This window comes from Amblyomma mixtum, chromosome 6, assembly GCF_055824585.1.
Source record: "Amblyomma mixtum isolate Tamu chromosome 6, ASM5582458v1, whole genome shotgun sequence".
NCBI classification, from domain to species: domain Eukaryota; kingdom Metazoa; phylum Arthropoda; class Arachnida; order Ixodida; family Ixodidae; genus Amblyomma; species Amblyomma mixtum.
In genome coordinates this window covers 53,940,944-53,959,382 of record NC_143017.1, presented here as the reverse complement: position 1 = coordinate 53,959,382, position 18,439 = coordinate 53,940,944, and the positions used below count along the sequence as shown (strand labels likewise).

General features: G+C 45.0%; 1 protein-coding gene across 2 annotated transcripts in view; it reads left to right on the top strand.

Annotated features, from left to right (window-relative positions):
* Positions 1-18: 18 nt before the first annotated feature.
* The window catches only part of LOC149339155 (N-chimaerin-like), a 53,917-nt gene continuing 35,496 nt past the window's right edge, over positions 19-18,439 (top strand). Inside the window, exons 1-8 of one of the 2 annotated variants that reach the window (XM_089547967.1) lie at positions 19-299; positions 935-994; positions 1,085-1,140; positions 1,710-1,741; positions 2,027-2,140; positions 7,040-7,361; positions 15,392-15,469; positions 17,459-17,543. In XM_089547967.1, the coding sequence (XP_089404093.1) occupies positions 284-299; positions 935-994; positions 1,085-1,140; positions 1,710-1,741; positions 2,027-2,140; positions 7,040-7,361; positions 15,392-15,469; positions 17,459-17,543 (763 nt within the window). In that variant the 5' untranslated portion in view covers positions 19-283. Of the gene's footprint in view, positions 300-678; positions 776-934; positions 995-1,084; positions 1,141-1,709; positions 1,742-2,026; positions 2,141-7,039; positions 7,362-15,391; positions 15,470-17,458; positions 17,544-18,439 lie in introns of those variants that run through there. The other variant, XM_089547968.1, reaches the window with a different exon arrangement.

The following is an 18,439-nucleotide window of genomic DNA, read 5'->3' as shown; positions in this document are numbered from 1 at the left end:
TATTTTTTGCCCTCTGTTCTCTTTCCATCGCTCGCTCCTCCCGCTCACTAGCCCTAACGGCAAATAAGTTGCCGAAAAAAAGTTTGTCGTCGCTTGATGAGTGAACGCCTGCTCAAAATGAGTTGATGCCGGCCTCGACCGGAAGTTTAATAAAGCAATTGAGAAGACGGGTGCGCCTCGCGCGATGCCTGCCGCTCTGTTGACGCGGTCTTAGCGTCGGACGTGTATCGCTTGCTGCGATTTGTCATTTCCTGCGGCCCGTCGCTTGCGCCCATTTGTGGACATGGCACGACAATTCGGTGAGCCTGTGCGCCTTCTTTCAACCCGTGTGCTCATTATGCATGAACCACGCTGCTTTCAGCTTATTGCTAGTACAGCCAGTGTCGGCGACGTTTATTTTTTTCGCAAAGAATACGGCAATGAAAGTTTGTTGCGGTGGTCGGTACTCGCTTGGGTGCCCGTTCATTTCCTCGGCGCTCGGGAGTGTGTGAAACTCCACCCGGCTTTCGATCGGATTTGTTGCACGGGTTATCCGATATTGAAACTGTTGTCCTAGAACTCATGCGGATCATATCTAGGTAAAGTGTGCAACCGTTTGGGTGTCTGCCAGACCTAAATATAGCCAGCAGACTGTGGGGAAGAGTCAAAAGCCCCGCTGGGCAGAAAGATCACCTATCGCTTTCCATTCCTTGGATGTTTTCCCCGCCGACTCGTCCGACGAGAATACACTTGCCTGCCTGCTCAGCTGAGGTTTTCGAGCTGTCGGCCGAAAGAAGTTTACAAAAATAGACGTCGATAACTGAGGAGAAACTGGTTCTGTAGGAGCACTGCCATAACAGACCTCATTAGTCTACTTCTGATTTTTGAATGGTCCCGTTCACACGCTTCTTAGCGCATTTTAAGCCTGAATCGCATACTGCTCTCACTTTTGCAGCGGAGAATATGAAGCAGAAACATCACATGAATGAAATACCGCAAGTGTGGAAGTCTTACCGTACGTATGCCGTCCTCACTGCTTCTTAGTGCGTTTCAAGTGCCGGCTTATTGTTGCGCTCTAAAGTTAGCTTACATTGCCTTTTTGCAGTGTACCAACTACAGCAAAAAGCACCGACACCAAAGAGGATAGTCTGCAATAAAGAGGTATGCCAAGTTGTCAAAAAAAATTAGGCAGAACGGACGTATCTATTTACTGTTAATTTTTTCTTGCTGCACGGTTGCGCAGTTAAAGCCTCTGGTTACGGTGGTGGCTCAGCTGTTACAAATGACTAAACACACTATCTGTAGAGAGATAGAGAGAGGGGAAACAAAAATTTTGAACGAAGTGAGTTTTTTTGCCAACAGAGATGTTTGTTGTTACTGAAATGTTTTCATGCTCACATTCGCCTGAAAGGTTGTAATAATTACGAGGAATATGCTTGCACACATGCGTAAATATATCAGGATGCAATGATACACTGCAGTGTGTAGTACAAAAAGAGAACACAGGATATAAAAATAGATCAGACTTGAATGTTGACTGGATACCTTGACATGGTGTAACAACTGTAACATAGGCAATGATACTGCAGGGTCAATTTGCGTTCATGCTGTGCTAATTGTAGTTGTGAAATGCTGTTCCTTTTTCAACTAGTGTTTGTTTTGAGAGTGGCATGCAAAATAGACTGGTATGGCATTTCTTACCTCTGTGCATTTTGTCCCTTATTCAACAGGTGCCTAATCGTCCGGCTCATTATGGGAGGGAGTACGTATCTCTCGTCTTACATACACATTGGCATTCATTAGCTCTAGGTTACTGTCTGTAATGTGGCTGTGTATATGTCATTATCAATATACTGGAGGTGCTTTATGATCACCACGAGACTAGTTCCTCTTTTTATCCATGCATGATTGCTGTTTGAGATTAGGGCTTGCTTTCAATGCACCGATCTTAAGAGAGTATTGTATATCCATTGTTTCTTTTTCTCTTTTACCGAAAGTGCACAAATTGCAACGAAGTAAAATGAGAGGTCTGCTTTTGGCCTCCTAGGTTTCATGGCATTATTTCTCGGGAGGAAGCAGAACGCTTGCTCCAAGAAGGGGACGGCTGCTATCTGGTCAGAGAAAGCCAACGGGCTCCTGGGCAGTACACCCTGAGTTTAAGGTGAGCTTTTCCTTGCCTCCTTGAATTATCTAGTCTTTCATGCTCCGGCTTTTATTTTAACCGCATCTTACTCAGATCGCTGGTTGGCCGCTACAATTTTCTACTTTAACCTGGATGCGTTTTCATGCAGTGGTGCATAATGCAGCGCTGCAGTGCAGGCATTGTGATGGCTGAGGAGTTGTTGAAGTGTGTTTTCAGTGCATGCTTGGAGCTCATGGCTTGTTTAGTTTTTTTCTTGCATTCCGTGACTACTTCTGTTCCATGCTGTGTAGCTTGTTTAGCTGCTGCTTTGAGAAACATATATGCTGAACCACATAGCCTTGTACACTTTTTCTCTCTACCACGTGATGGGCTAGTCTTAATACACACAGAGACAAAACCAGCGAGTCATGGGAGAACTTCGTTATGCAAGGAAGACTCTTCTCTTTGTGATCACAGCAGATGTGTGTACATGTAATGCAAAAGATAGTTGTACATGGAAGGTTTTCTCAGAATGCACGCTGTTTAATCTTTGGTACAGCTTCTATTGCACAAGGGTGATGCAGGTCATAGGAGGCATTGTAACGCTGTGGTTTACAGTAAAGAGTTTAAATGTATAGTGCGAGAGGGAATTCTCTTTCCACTGAAAAAAGTTGTCTTCAAGAGAGTCTTGGCAGCCTTTTTGTTTGTGCAACTAACTCCCATCAAGAATTGCTTGCAGTTCTGCCCGTACTGACTTGTAAACCCCATGCGACAGTTTGTGCACTACGTCCACTCTCTGTGGTTATGAGATGCCAAACACAGTGATTTTCTTGGGGCGTCAATTCCACCCCACTGCACTGAAAAGCTTACCTCACCATATCCCTCTGCATTTTGTCAGAAGCATATATTGGTTTCCATAACTGAAGCTGCCTTCTCCTCCATTGTCATACTGCAGCATTGAAAGGGACGTAGGATGTGATCGTTAAGCATTAATGGTAGCGTTAATGGTAGCGTTAATGGGTCAATGGCCATATATGCAGGATTGGTCATTCTCTATACTTTACATTCATAGACCCCTGGGAGTCCTCATACCGCTCCTAGTGCAATAGTGCAATGGTTAAGCAATACGTCTCTGCACTGTGATGGTATGTGCTCCCATCAGTGGGGCTTGTGTCACCAATGTTGCTCTCGCACCCCATTATTAATTTAACTGCCACTTTCCCTGGTGGGCAGTATGCTCACAATTCGGTGGACAGGTTGGTATGACTCCTCAAGGTCATATGACCTAGGTGGCCCACCTGCCCCCTAGGCTGTTTCTCTGGGGATTTTTCATAATTTTTTACTCACGATCAATAACGCTGACATTTCTGTGATTTGAACTCCTTAACACTATTTCGTTAACAAAAATTTAAAAAAAAATCGGTGCCTGTTAACCAGGCTGCTTTTGTTTTGATCACACTTGATATTAAGTGTTGTAAGGTGCAAAACTTTATTCTTATCAATTTTTATGGTTGACCTGCTTTTCATTGTTGCACTTGCATACTTGATGCTGGTGTGATGATGGAGCCGGTTGTAAAAGCACACTGTACCATTGATGTTCCAGTTAAATCCCGTCTGACTTTGAATTTTAGGTCTCACTTATGTTCCGTGGCTTGAACGATGATATGCAAAATTGGGTTCATGCGCTTAATTTGTTTCGGAATACACTTGTTCAGATATGTGTTCCAAGAGCCCCATTTGTTGCTTCAGAACCTGTTCCAGTGAACCAAGAGAGGTCAGGACACTATGAATGCTCGAGCAGTTCACTGGAGTAGTGCCACAGAGTTCATGTGGCACTACTTACCGAAGGGCACACATGTCATGAGCACCCAAGTGTAGCCATACAACTACGAAGTAATGCTATGCAGCTTTCAGAAAAACTTCTTCACTGATGCAATTCATTCTGGTCTGGGAATTGAACCCAGGACTACAGCCTGTTCAGAGCATGTCTCTGAAAACCGGGCTAACCTACACTCAGCTCTCAGATGGCGGGGCGAGCCTAAATTGATCGAATGGAAACAGGAACAGTGTTAGTCCATCACTGTATGGCTGCGCCTGGATGGATGCTAATCAGTAATTACCCCAACTTATTCCAACTTGGGGGATTTCTCTGAATACATTGAAATAGCATCGTTCCCATTTTAAGTTGTTGATCAGTTCGGCCTCACCCCGTCATCGGCCTGCCGTGGTGGCTGAGGGGTTGTGGTGCTCGGCTGCTGACCCGAAAGGTGCGGGTTCAATCCCAGCCGCAGCGGTTGAATTTCTACGGAGGCGAAATTCTAGAGGCCCGTGTCCTGTGCAATGTCAGTGCATGTTAAAGAACCCCAGGTGGACGAAATTATCCGGAGCTCTTCACTATTGCGTCTCTCATAGCCTGAGTCGCTTTATGACTTTAAGCCCCCATAAACCAAGCCAAACCTGTCATCGGCTGGTCGTCCTGGTTAGCTTAGTTAGTAGACTCACTGCTGCAGCCCCAGGTTTCATCCATTAGCCAGTACGAATTTTTCTTCCGCTGCAAAGTTGGTGTGAAAGCTGTATAGCATTCCTTTTTGGTCAGATGGCTGCACTGGGCTAATCTTCAGGAAGCTGTGAAGAAAGCATTCCAGGTGCATTGAACTACCGTATTTTCCGGTGTATAAGACGCACCCTTGTATAAGACGCACCTGCCATATATGCAAGCTGTCACTGAAAAAGTTCGTATATAAGACGCACCCGTGTATAAGACGCACCCCAGTTTACCCAGTTAGGCTAGTAAGGCTTAATTAAACACGCCTGCGCGACTATCGCGAAATGCACCGTACCTGTGAGCAATTCTTAAGCAACACTAAGTGATCGAAAAAGGCAACACTCATGCCATACCCGTCCACGTTTCAGCAAAAAAAGAAAGAAAAAACGATACAGCTCCCCATATGTCCGTAACAACATTTTATTTCTACTTGAAACCTTCGAAGTCTTCATCTTCAGATGCGCTATCAAAAGGGTCACCCATTTCTGGAAGCAACTCGGCTGAAACATGCACTATGTACACGGAGCAAAAAAAGTTGCAAAGGGTGACTAAAATAAAACGCCGGCTTGTCTTGACAATGGCGAGAAGCGCGATTGTCACCATCTTTTGGCGCTTCTCATTACTTTTGCTTGGGGCCTCCGAAACAGCCGCGGGTTTGTGATCCCGGAAGTCGTCATCCCCGCCGTTTCATGATAAAGATCACCTAGAATGTCTTACACGGCGGTCCCGGTATTGAACTATTAACCGTGTTATAACCGCGTTATTGGTAGTGATATTTTTTAGGTGAAAAAAGCTTGAGCATGAACCGGAGTAATCGATAAACTCGCAAAAAAAAGATGAAAAATTCGCATATAAGACGCACCCTTGTATAGGACGCGCCAGCAAGATTTTCGAGAAAAAGCCGCGTCTTATACACCAGAAAATACGGTATGCACCTCGTAAGAAAAAAGAATTAACTGCAGCATCAGGATGAGTCACTGAGAGGACTAACCTTTGCTAGCGTGAAGCTGCAACTTTCATCTTGCTAGAAAAGATGTTAGCAGAGGCTATTCTTTGAATAGATTAAAGAGGGCCTTTGTCACTGAAATTTCACTGGTGGAATACTGCGTGGAAAGAGGTTCATGAAACAGTCCGTGCTCACCGCATTTTGAAACACTCTTAAAAAAGGTGTTCCTGCACCTATTTAAAACGGGCGTGTCTCTAAGACAACAAACCTGCCCTCTGGATAGAAGTTATGACACATTGTTCTGGACAGCTTAGCAGTAAGATGGTATGGCACATACCTAGTGTGCGAGTCTTAATGTCCTGAAGCTGCTCGTGGGCTTCGAGGGATGCTGTAGTGGACAGCTCTGGATCAATTTCGACAACTCAGAATCCTTCAGTGTGCTCTGCTTTGACATGTTGCAGCGCACGGGCAGTTTTGCATTTTGCCCCCATCGAATACAGCCGTAAGACTTCTGCCTTAGCAGTCTAAAGTGGCTGCCCCTGTGCTTTGAAACACTACACCAAACTTTGTTACATGCTCCCTTACGCTCATCTCGCCAATTATTCAACTCCCTCAGCATTCAGCGGTTGCACGGTTCATCCAACGCTTTCAACAAGTCTTTCCTTCCCATCGCCATAGAAGAATGGGATAATCTTCCTGAAACCGTTGTCATCGAATCTAATCCCACCAGATTTAGGCAGCTACTAACAGACCACTTGAACCAACTATAGCTACTTCCCTCGCGCTGCTCTGCCTGCACTTCGAACTGCTTGTGTCATTGCGTCACCCCCCACAAGTGTTTTTCCACTTAATTAATTTCCGCACATTTTAATGTTTTATTTTATATACTGCTGCTTTGTCATATGTTTTCTGTATTATTTGGATTACCTGACGTTAATTTCACGTCAAACTTGTTATTCTTGTTATTTTTGTTATGCTTTTTTATGTTCACATGCCTTTGTATGACCCCTTCACACCACTGTCTTTCCCCCCCTTATGTAATGTCCCAGACAGGATCTTTAAGGGCTGCCGTGGTGGCTCAGTGGTTATGGTGCTAGGCTGCTGACCCGAAAGACACGGGTTTGATCCCGGCCGCGGTGGTTGAATTTCTTTGGAGGCGAAATTATAGAGGCCCGTGTACTGTGCGATGTCAGCGCACGTTAAAGAACCCCAGGTGGTCGAAATTTCCGGAGCCCTCCACTACGGCGTCTCTCATAGCCTTAGTCGCTTTGGGACGTTAAACCCGATAAACCAACCAACCAACCAACCTGTTGGGATCTTTAAGGATACAATAAATGACGATGGTGATAATGGTTTATGCCCATCTAAAAGGCCCTAAACTGAGCCTGTAAATCCGTGAGGAGTTCCTTCAGTGTCTGGAGCGATCCCAGCGCTGTGTCTGGTGCAGGTTTGGCAACGCATGCAAGAACTTCCGGCTGTACCACGACGGGATGCACTATGTAGGGGAGAAGCGGTTCGCCACCCTCCAGGACCTGGTGGCCGACGGCCTGATCACGATGTACCTGGAGACGTACGCGGGCGAGTACATCAACTCCATGTGCGCCCAGTCGCGCTACGAGGACAGCCCGTACATGACGCTCCACTCGTACCAGCGCCAGCTGCGCCAGAAGCAGCAGCAGTCGCTGCGCATGCGACACCACCGCCAGCCGCAGCCACCCGTCCAGCAGCAGCAGCAGGAGGAGAGCCACGAGTACGACAAGCCCGACGAGGTGACTGCCACTCCCTCTGTCCTGATGTCGCCCACATTCATGGCTGGGTTCGTGAAGGGGGCTCCTTCAGATCTCGGTTTGTTTCCTTGTCACCGTGTGGCACCACTAATTGGAAGTGGTGGGCTTCGCCTATGCTATTCACTGCCTGCTTGCAGGAGGTATTCCGGGGCCTGGAATGGGAACAGTTGGGGATAAGAGTTAATGTTGAATAACTAAGTAATCTGCGATTCGCTCATGACATTGCCTTGCTAAGTCACTCAGGAGATGAACTGCAAAACATGATCAATGAATTAGACAGGCAGAGCAGAACGGTGGGGCTAAAAATGAATATGCTGAAAACCAAAGTAATATTCAACAGTCTAGCAAGAGAACAGCAGTTCGCAATTGGTGGCGCGATGCTGGAAGTAGTAAAAGAATTATGTCTATTTAGGGCAGGTAGTGACAGCTGATCCGGATCATGAGAGGGAAATAACTAGAAGAATAAGAGTGGGGTGGAGCGCTTATGGCAGGTTCTCTCAGATCATGAATGGCAGTTTACCAATATCCCTCAAGAGAAAAGTATACAACAGCTGTATCTTACCGGTACTCACCTATGGGGCAGAAACGTGGAGGCTAACAAAGTGGGTTCAGCTTAAGTTAAGGACAACGCAGCGAGCTATGGAAAGAAAAATGATAGGTGTAACGTTAAAGAGATCGGAAGCGGGCGGACTGGGGAGAGAACAAACACGGGTTAATGACATCCTAGTTGAAATCAAGAGGAAGAAATGGGCCTGCGCAGGGCATGTAACGTTGAAGGCAAGTTAACCGCTGGTCCTTAGGGGTATAACGGAGTGGATTCGGAGAGAAGGCAAGCATTGCAGGGGACGGCAGAAAGTTAGGTGGGCGGATGAGATTAAGAAATTTGCGGGAATACAATGGCCGCAACTGGCGATGGACAGGGTTAACTGGAGAGACATGGGAGAGGCCTTTGCCCTGCAGTGGGTGTAGTCAGGCTGATGATGAAGATGGGTTTCGCCAAAGCATGACCTGTTCTCATGGTTGATGAATTGTCCCCTATAAAACGTCATCTTGTGAAGGAAAAGAGGAGAAAAATTTGTTTGCCCATTTGCCATGGCTAAAAAGTTGCCTTGTGTAGTAGGCATCTTCTCAGCTCTGGGTGGCTCACTGAGTTAGCATTCAAGCATAGGCATATCATTTGGTTGGTGCTGGCTGGTTGATTAACACAATGCTGACTACCTGCATTCTTGTGCATCATTTTCTCCGGGAAAACATCGCAAATCTTTTTTTCCAGCAACAATAGGTAAAAGCACTGGATGCTCTTGTTGATTCGATGGATGTTTGTGAACTTACTTTTTGTAGTAAGGTGTTCTCGATCACTACATTGCCGATATGAACCCAACACACCTTTTCTTTTCTTGTCATAGTCACCTTTTTTGTTTTTCGTTTTAGCACTTTGCCCTCTCCTCGTCCCAACTTGCCCACTCCCTCGACCTCCAGACACCTTTTATTTGTTTGTTTATCTGACACTACTTATCCCTTCTATCTTTCTTACCTTACTTTCGATCATACTTATCTCGTTTGACTGTCTCTTAGCTTTTGGAACTCTTTCTTACTTTGGCGGCCGCCTCGGTGGCTCAGTGGTTATGGCGCTCGGCTGCTGACCCGAAAGACGCGGGTTCGATCACGGCTGCGGCGGCTGAATTTCGATGGAGGCGAAATTCTAGAGGCCCGTGTACCGCGCAATGTCAGTGCACGTTGAAGAACCCCAGGTGGTCGAAATTTCTGGAGCCCTCCACTACGGCGTCTCTCATAGCACCAAACCATAAACCAAACCTTACTTTGACTCTTTTTCGTTCTTAGATCTTCGGGATCCTCTTGGCCACATTTGCTGATCATTGTTTTCGACGCTGAAATATTTTAGGTACTCGTTTTTCGGACTTCCTTAGTGTGGTGCCATTGTTGTATGCTCCATGGAGTCAATGTATTGTTGCGACTGATATTTTGGACATGCTACTAGTACTTATTGCCTGATCTTTCGGGCTGTAGCCACCCTCACTGCCGACCTCTTCCATTAGTCAGGCCACCATTCTCGTATGCAGCAGGAGTGTAGGTAATTCAAACTCTACAGGGATCAAAATTTGTCTGAATGTAGTGAGTTCATATCGAGGGGAGTCATTCTGTGATGTGCTGACATATTCCCCACTAGTTCATGCAGAAGATGAATTGCAATGCATGCCTGAGAGTCTCCACAGGCATAGTGGACTGGTAGGCAGTGTATATATTGCTTGGACACAGGGGCCACATCAGCGCTCCGTTCTCGCCTTCGTGAGATCGGCCCTCCTTTTCTCATTAATTTAGCATCCCCCATTTTTTTTTTTTCTTTCTACCTTCCCAACTCCCTTTATGCCCTGAGGTAATAAATAACGTTATAAAAAAAAAACATGAAGGAAAACAAAGTAATGTCCGTCAGTTGAGGGCAGCAACAGCAGTTCAAGATAAGCACTGAAGTTTTGAAAGTGGGGAGGGAGAACTTATATCCAGGCCAGGTATCAAAAGCAGACCTGGATCATGAGAAAAGATCACCTGGAGAACAAGATTAGGGTGGCACTGTCAAGTTATGAACAGCAGCTTAGCGATACCCCTCAGAAAAGTACCGTGTAAACTCGTGTAGGGGCCACACTTGTTTTCCAGATTTGAGGGCCAGTTTATGGGGTGCGGCCCATGTACACGCTGTGCAAAAAAAAAAAAAAAATTCAAGTAAAAACGCACCAATCAGGGGATGAGCTGCATTTATTCTACACTTAGTCATCGCTCACAGAGTCTTCAGACTCTGAGCTGGTGCTGTGCTCAGGTGCATGCTCATCCCACTAGAAATCGTCTTCAATCCCATCTAAGCTGTTTGAGATACCAGTCACCTTGAAGCTGCGAGGTGCAATGTCGGTAGACACGGAGTTCCATACGGACAAGATCAGAGCCAAGCACAGTAGTGCCCTCTTGAGCATCCCTGTCGGCGTCTCCTTGTGATTGCCGTTTGCCGTCCATTCTGTGTACTGCCTTCGGAATTCAACCTTAAAGGGCTAATCGATGCTGATGTCCAGGGGTTGAGCATGCCGGCAAGGCTGCCCGGAATAAAGGAAATGTCTGTGTCGATACTGCATAGGTGTTCTAAGGTGCTTGGTCATCATGCTAAAATTGCAGCGTTAAGTGGCAGTTCATGAAAAGAAAAAGCACAGCACAGCACACGAAAGCCATAATTACAGTGAGCTACCGCGCTACCACAACCCATGGCCTCTGGCGCCATTCATGGGCGGCACCTAGAAGCTCCTGTGTGTGTGTGCATTTGGAAGGCTATTCCTCTGTGGGTTGTGGAAAGTTTGGGTGTGGCTCTTTCAAGGATCGCTTTTTTTGTTTTTTGATACTTCCTCTGTGAAAACAGGGTGCAGCCAGTACACGGGTGCGGCCGTTTCAAGCGTTTATAGGGTATTTAAATTTTGTATCCTTCCTGGACTCTGTTATGGGGCAGAAACACACGGATACTAACAAATTGGCTTGAATTTACATTGAAGACAACTGAGCAAGCTTTTGAAAGCGAAGAGATAGGAGTAACATTGAGAGGCAAAAAGAGCAATTTGGATTAACAAGCAAACTTTACTTTGTGTTATAATGGCGGAAATGAAACGGAAAAAATGGACGAGGGCAGCATGGAATGAGGCAAACAGTTAATCTATGGCCTTCTAGGGTAGCGGAGTGAATTCCAGGGGTAGGAAAACTAGCCAGGGGCAACCAGAAATCCGGTGGAGTGAGGTTAGCAAGTTTGCTTGCATAGGGAGACCACGGCTAGTGCAAGACAGGAATAATAGGCGAGCATTAGGAGAGGCCTTTGTCCTCCTGTGGATGTAATCTGACTGATGATGATAACTGCAGCATAACCAAACATGGTGACCGGATGTGCGTAACCCATGAACTATTCTTGTCACATATCTGGTTCTGTGTGAACTTGTAATGTGTGGGACACTCCTGGATTAGGTCCTTCTACCCCAACCCTCTCAGGAGCAACAGCGATTGCTCCTGTGGCATGCTGGCAGTCCTTGAAGCGAAGGCCGTGCTTTAGCAGCAAGGTGCCTACAGTAAGAACTTTTCATGACCGTAGGAGCAACTGGTGTTTTGCCTCTCATTTTATTAAAGTCAAATTGTTAACTGACCCTCAGCCCTAAATGCACCGAAGCCTACAAGAACCACCGCAAATGGAGTTCTTGCTGCATTTCTTACAGTAACTTATCCATTGTCTGATTTGGACTTACTCCCATAATGCATGCTGTTAGGCAGCGTGCTGTTAACAGCACAGCTGTAGAGAGTCATGCTCATGAAAGCAGTCGTCATGATGCTAATACCAGCGTACATGATATATGCTGAGGTTCAGAGTGGTATGAACCTCCGTTTCTTCCGTTTCTTCCAACCTCTTGGCGTTTAGAAGTTGAAGTTCTAAGGTGTTTTTTTTTTTTTTTAATAATGAACTTGAAGGCACTTAATCATTCCTCTTTCTTATGCTTGGTAATGGGCCACCTAGCACTTTCCAGTACTAGCTGCCATGTCAGTTTAGTTACATGTATCTTAGTGTCCCAAAGTATTGATGTTTTTATGGAGTTTAACATCCCAAAGCGACCCAGGCTATGATGAACGCCGTAGTGGAGGGCTCCAGATAATATCGACGACCTGGAGTTCTCTGGTGTGCACTGATGTAGCACAGTATGTGAGCCACTAGCATTTCGCTTCTGTCGAAATGTAACTGCCGCAACTGAGACCAAAGCCACGTTCAGCAGCTGTGCTCAGCAGCTGAACTGTGAACATTCAGCAGCTGAACTGAGGTCAGCAGCTGAGCCACTGTGGCGACTTGGGAGCATTGAAAATGCAAAATGTTTTCAGGGCCATATTAAAAAAATGTCACTATAATTGCAGCTTGAAGGTGGTATTGCGCATGGAATGGTCAAGCTTTGAGCAAAAACCCCAGGATTGATGGGGCAGATGACAGCAGAAGCTACACCACCTGTAACTGAGGGTGCCAGCAGCCTCTTAAAAAGCAAGCATTGTACTTAGGGTTGTGGTGACATGCAGTGTTTAGCATGCCAGTACAGCCTAATTTCTGCTGCTCCAATAATTGGCAGCCTGTGCTGTTCACAGCCATAAAAGGGAACCACAGGGCTACCACAGGATGGACAGAGTTTGTGCTGTATGTAGCAGCATGCAGCATTTTATTGTGTTCTGCTCGACTTTGCGTACGGCCGAGAGACTGCAGTGAAGTAGATCTTTTACTTGTATGTATGTAGACGGTAATGAAAAAATGGCTTTACATGGCAGTAGATGAACTGATTTGGATTGGTGTTTTGTATGAAATAGCAGATTAATTTGGACACGACGAGGGCAGCACAAAACAGTTAGGAGAGTTTTCATCAGTCAGTAGAAATTGATGCCTTGAGTCATGATTATGCATGATTATACATCAAAGTCAACAAGCAATGGCAGCACGCCAATTGGAGTACAGTAGTATTATTCTTGAAAAACTGCCAACTTTAGAAAAACTCCTTGAAGATTTCTGTGGTCTTTAGTCACAGCATTATTGATGACATTCATATGAGGCTTGGTATTCTCGAACTAAGGGGTGAAAGTTAGTGGCAAAGCAGTTCGTTTTTTTTTACTACAGCGGAGTAATTAAAAATGGCATTTAGTATCTATGCCAGTTTTGAGCTGGTTATTATTCTGTTAGAAATTCGATGGCTGTAGCCGAACACACGTCTCTTGCTACGAGGTTGGAGCTTTTCAAATAATTGGCCAGGACAGATGCCACGCTCTTCGGCAACTGTTTATAAAATAGGGCCCGCTCCGATGCCGTACCGCCGCATGCTGTGGCAGTCGGTCTACGAGGGAAGGTGGGTTTAGCTCCATGACATAGTCTAGACACGTGGCGGCATTGGTAATGCTCATACGTGGGCTCCAAGGCTGGGCGTCTTAGCAGGTTCAGCCAGGTTTAGCAACACACTGCCGTGATACGTAGTCTCAGAGGCCGTGGCTCATAGCTTGCATTCTTCTTACCTATTGTGGTGTGGCACCGTAGTTTACTGGGCGTCATTATCACTGGCAAAAGTAAATTTTCTTATGCGTATGGCATGATGGTCAGAGGGTTAATGTGTGCTAAATCCATGTTGCGTCCCCCTAGTGGAGTTGTATCTTTTGATAGTTGAAGCTATAAAACTGCATGAGGTACAGTAAGAGAGTGTACTCATTAGTATCTATCCAGTTATGTACCAACTATACTGTCGTCCCACAGTCGCTATTTTCACTGGAACCCTACAAATATTTGATCGATATTTGATTCCCTCCCATCATTATTTGGTTTCGTTGCAAAACTTTACTATTCATACGCGATTCAGGTATAAGTGAATCGTAGGTTGGGCTTGATTGCACACTAGTGGTCGGATTGCACTAATGTTGAATGAGTAATGTTGATAATGGGTCAGGGAAGGCGAGTTGTGGCACCTCCTCGAAACAGAAATTTACCTGGGAAAAGTCCACTGGAACTGCTTCTGGCCTGCACTGGTTACAGACATGTGCTGCTGTGAAATTAACTCCAAAATGTAACTTCTTCAACTCTCAGCAGCTCCGTAGTGCATCAGAGCTGGGTCGTCGGTGGTTTGCTGGGCAGTGTTGTTGCCTGTTTTGCTGCAGTCTGTATTTGCTTACTGTTCACAGTTAATAACAAGGAAATACTTAGCAACAAGCAGAACATCTTTCGCTTGAGCCGAAATGCATCCACGAAGTTAACCCTGCTTTACTACTAAAGTTGCATTAACAGTCACCGTTCAAGATGATTAGCATTTGTAATGTACAGTAGCGCGAATATTGGAACGTTACGAATATCGAAGTGAATATAATGCCGTATTTGAATTTGAGCTTCGAAGCGAATAGGAATTTTTGGAAATCTCGAATGTTTTCAAAGTGCTCCGAAGTTCGAGAATGTAGGAAAGCACACTCTTAATAAGGGCAGCGAAATAAATCAACTGTCAAAAATAATCGACTACCGGTTTATTCATTCGCACTCTATGCATGGATCGCGCAAAACATCCACGAAATCAACTTGAGCAAAAAACTCCCTTCAGCTTCAAATTTCCAAGCTGCTGGAAGAAGTAGTAGTCAGTCCTGTGCTCCGACTTTCACGTGCCGGAAGACGGCCAGCAGTGGTACGAACGCGCGGTCACACATATACAGTGTGGTCACGCAACTGTGCGCCACGCTGTTGAGGTTGGAGAAATTTAGCATTTGGTTGCGGTGTGTCAGGAATTTCAGTCACGGTTATACGTCGTCTCTATAGAATGCTTGCCTTGATTATGTGCACGGCCCGAAAAATGAGTCATGTCCAAAATTTCGCCCGTCCGAATTGTCTCTCAGCAAATTTTTTGTGAAGAATCACTCGGTAAGGTCTTGAGACTTGATGTTTAGTGCTCTATGATAGGCTGCTTGCATTGCCAAGCTCTAGTTTAAAAGCATTTTTTAATTTAGCCTTGTTTTATTTTTTCAATTGACTTAGTGTATCTGCTAGCCATATCTCTTAGCATACATTATTGAATTCTAATGTACACCTCCTTTTTTCCCTAACGTGTTTGCAGTTGCTTGCAAACTATTCGCTTCGGTTTAAAATTATTCGAACAAAATTATTATTCACTTCATATTCACACTCAACTAAAAATTCACTATTCAGTATTCGTAGTGCAATGGAACACAACACTAAAGATGGAGGATATTAAGTTTTGCCATCCTCAGTGCATTTTTGGTTATAACCAAGCTGCCCAGAGATTTATTTTTTATTCGTTTCGAGGCTCAGAGCATCAAATGAGTGCATGCTGTATCTTCTAATTAGATGGAGCTATGATGACTGACAATGACAGACTGTGTTTGTTTGTTTGTTTGTTTGTTTGTTTGTTTTTTGCCAGTTGGGCTTAAACCCCTCAAGCCTTTACATGTGTTGCATATCCTTTCAGGAGCTTGACTGTCCCTTGCTGGATGGCATTCCCGAAGATATCAATGTTCAAGACTTTGAAAAGCCTCATGCTTTTAAGGTATGCCTTCACTTTCCTTCCTCTTTTTTTCTCCCCTTCTCTTCTTTCCTCTTCCACACTGCGGCTGCAAATCTATAAGATGCGGCAACACTGTTTGAAACGCAGTGCATTTTCTACCAGCTATGCAGTGAATGCAGTTTTGCAGCAAGTCGTGGCATTGTCATTGTCGTTATTGCAGCCACAGCGTTATTGAATATTGAACATTATTGAAGCCACAGTGGCTTGTTCGTCTTTTTGATGGCGCTGTTGGCTTTTGTTCAGGAGCAAAACACGGACAGATTTGTTGCTCGCAAGTTTGGAGTTACATTTGTAATATTTTCTTCCGTCACTCTGGTTCAAACTTGTGACTTTGGTGGTGATGTTGAGTGCACTAGGGACAACGTGACTGCTTTTGGTTAGAGCCCTTACTTTCCCGTAATTCTGCGAGAAATCACAGACTTAAGCATTTTTCCCAGACTTGTGGGTTAGCAGCCACCTTGTCATTCTATGATTCCATTGTTTGTGCAGACGCTATGCGAATGACAGAACGATGGGAATGTGATTAATTTAATCATCTGAACTTTCTTGAAAGCTGCAATCTTGTAACGCAGCTCTGGTGTTGCCTTGACATGCTTGATTTTTTCTCTTGATAATAGTTTTCTTGACATAGTACTAGCTTCCTTGGTGTCATGTGCTGCTACCAAGTAAGGCCATGTCTGCTGTACAAAGGGTCTGAGGCATGAAACTTTTAAAATATCAGTGTTTGGAACTTCAGCTGTTAGCACAGTAGTGTATTTTGGATAATGTGTGGGGGGGAATTAGGTAGTCTAATTATTCAATTTTCGCCACACAATGCAATTCATGCCGCAGGGTCAAATCTGATCAAATCACATTTATTTAACCACGGGATGAAAGTGCAGGTTACTTGAGAAATATAGGGAACCGAACAAGTGAGGGTACTCGTGGTATTGTGCAAAGAAAGTACTCTAAGGAATACAAAAATATATTCCTATCATTGTGCTAAGCATTAAAAATTGTCAGACAGCTATGTGGCTACTTGCAAAGGGAGTCATTGCTGGACCTGATAATACTAAATGATGTAGGGTACTGCACTATCCTGTGGACTAGGTAGCTATGCACTTGCATTGGTGATAGTACATGCCACTTCTCTGGATAGTTTTGGCACTTTTTTATTTTTTTATGCGAAGCATACTACTTTAGCTACCACTTCAGCCCTTCACCGTGGTTATGCGCCTCCAAATCACGTGATACATGACGTCACGACAGTAGAGAAACGGGGGCCCACCTCGCGCCGTCGCTGTGGTTGTGTGCCTCCAAATCACGTGACACGATGATGCCACACCACGTGACACGATGACGTCACGGCAGTGGAGAAACGGGGCCCCACCTCGCGTCGTCGCTGTGGTTGTGCGCCTCCAAATCACGTGATACATGACGTCACACCACGTGACATGGTGACGTCATGACAGTGGAGAAACGGGGGCCCACCTCGCGCTGCGCTGTGGTTGTGCGCCTCCAAATTACGCGACACGATGATGCTTCGCATTCTCCAGGCTTAACCAAGTTAAGCCTCAGCCATTTTTTTTTGCTTCTCTTCATTATGACAAGAGCGTCTTCGCAATTTATGCACCCAAATATTTGCGTAATAGCCGCCAACTGCACAATAAGAAACTGAAACAAACACTGCAAATGTAAAATGTGTGCAGTGTGTGTGTGTTCTGCCAGGTTCAGGATTTCATACCATAACAGCAAGAAAGATTTGCAGTGGGGAATGTATCTGTGGGTTGTAACTGTACATGCTAGAAATGAAATTGAGATGGGGGAACTTGACCAAAGGGAAATACTTGCTCATTTGCATTGAAACTCTTTGGCATTCAATGCAAATAGAATCCAGACTGCCTTGCTGCATTTTAGGAACTCTATAGAGAGGGAGAGAGAGAAAGTGGTCTACATGTATCTTGATTATCACTTATAATTTGTCTCAAACAGGTAAACAACTTCAAGGGCCTACCATGGTGCGACTTTTGTGGCAACTTCATGTGGGGTCTGATAGCCCAGGGTGTACGATGTGAAGGTATGGAATGTGTTGTCACTTTGCGCTGCATGAAGTTGTAGTTACACTGTCAGGTGGCTGCATCATGTGCAGACATGTCACAGCAAGCTTGCATGCCATTGAAGTTTCACTATGATTATGATGCAGTCAGTATGTTACAAGCATGCAAATGATATATTACTTCGAGCCAGTCGGTTGATCAGTAACTGGGCATTAACATAGAAACAGTGAGTAATACCCGTGCCACACGCGCACAAGAAATGGCAGTAAATGCTTAAGGCCTTAAGTTTGTTAATGCCATTATTTTCGGAGTTGGTGCTACACGTCCACATTTAATGCCATTATCGAAAGTGGCGATGACGATAACGCTTGCAAGGTAGTCAAAAGTTTCATCTTAATATAAACATTCCTAATGAGCAGAATATATCAGGAATGATGTTCAAATTTAATGTAAAAACGATTTTCCAGAAAATACGGCTGTTCCTGCTTTACAAGTCGAAAAAGTAGCCATAAACTGGCATGTCAGCACATAAGTCGAGAGTACCTGTCAATAAGGCTGGTTAAAATGGCGCTCTTCGCATCGAAAATGCGGTTTAGGTGCCTCATCTGGCTGAAAGTTAAGAATTAACCATTTTATAGTGGGCTAGGCAGTTGTAACTGACAAAGCTGCATGCTTTTCTGCGTGTGGAACGGGAACGAGAGTACACATTGCACGGGCGAATGACTTGTGGCGAACTCAGTAGGTCGCGAATGGCAGTAAGGCTAATGCCATTAAATTTAGGCGTGTGGCAACGCACGAATGCCATTAAAACTTAAGGCAGTAAGCACTTAATGGCATTAAATCTGTCCGTGTGGCACGGGTATAAGCAGGAAAGACCCAATCGGGAAGAGAAGTTATGGACTAAGAGAAGGAGAGC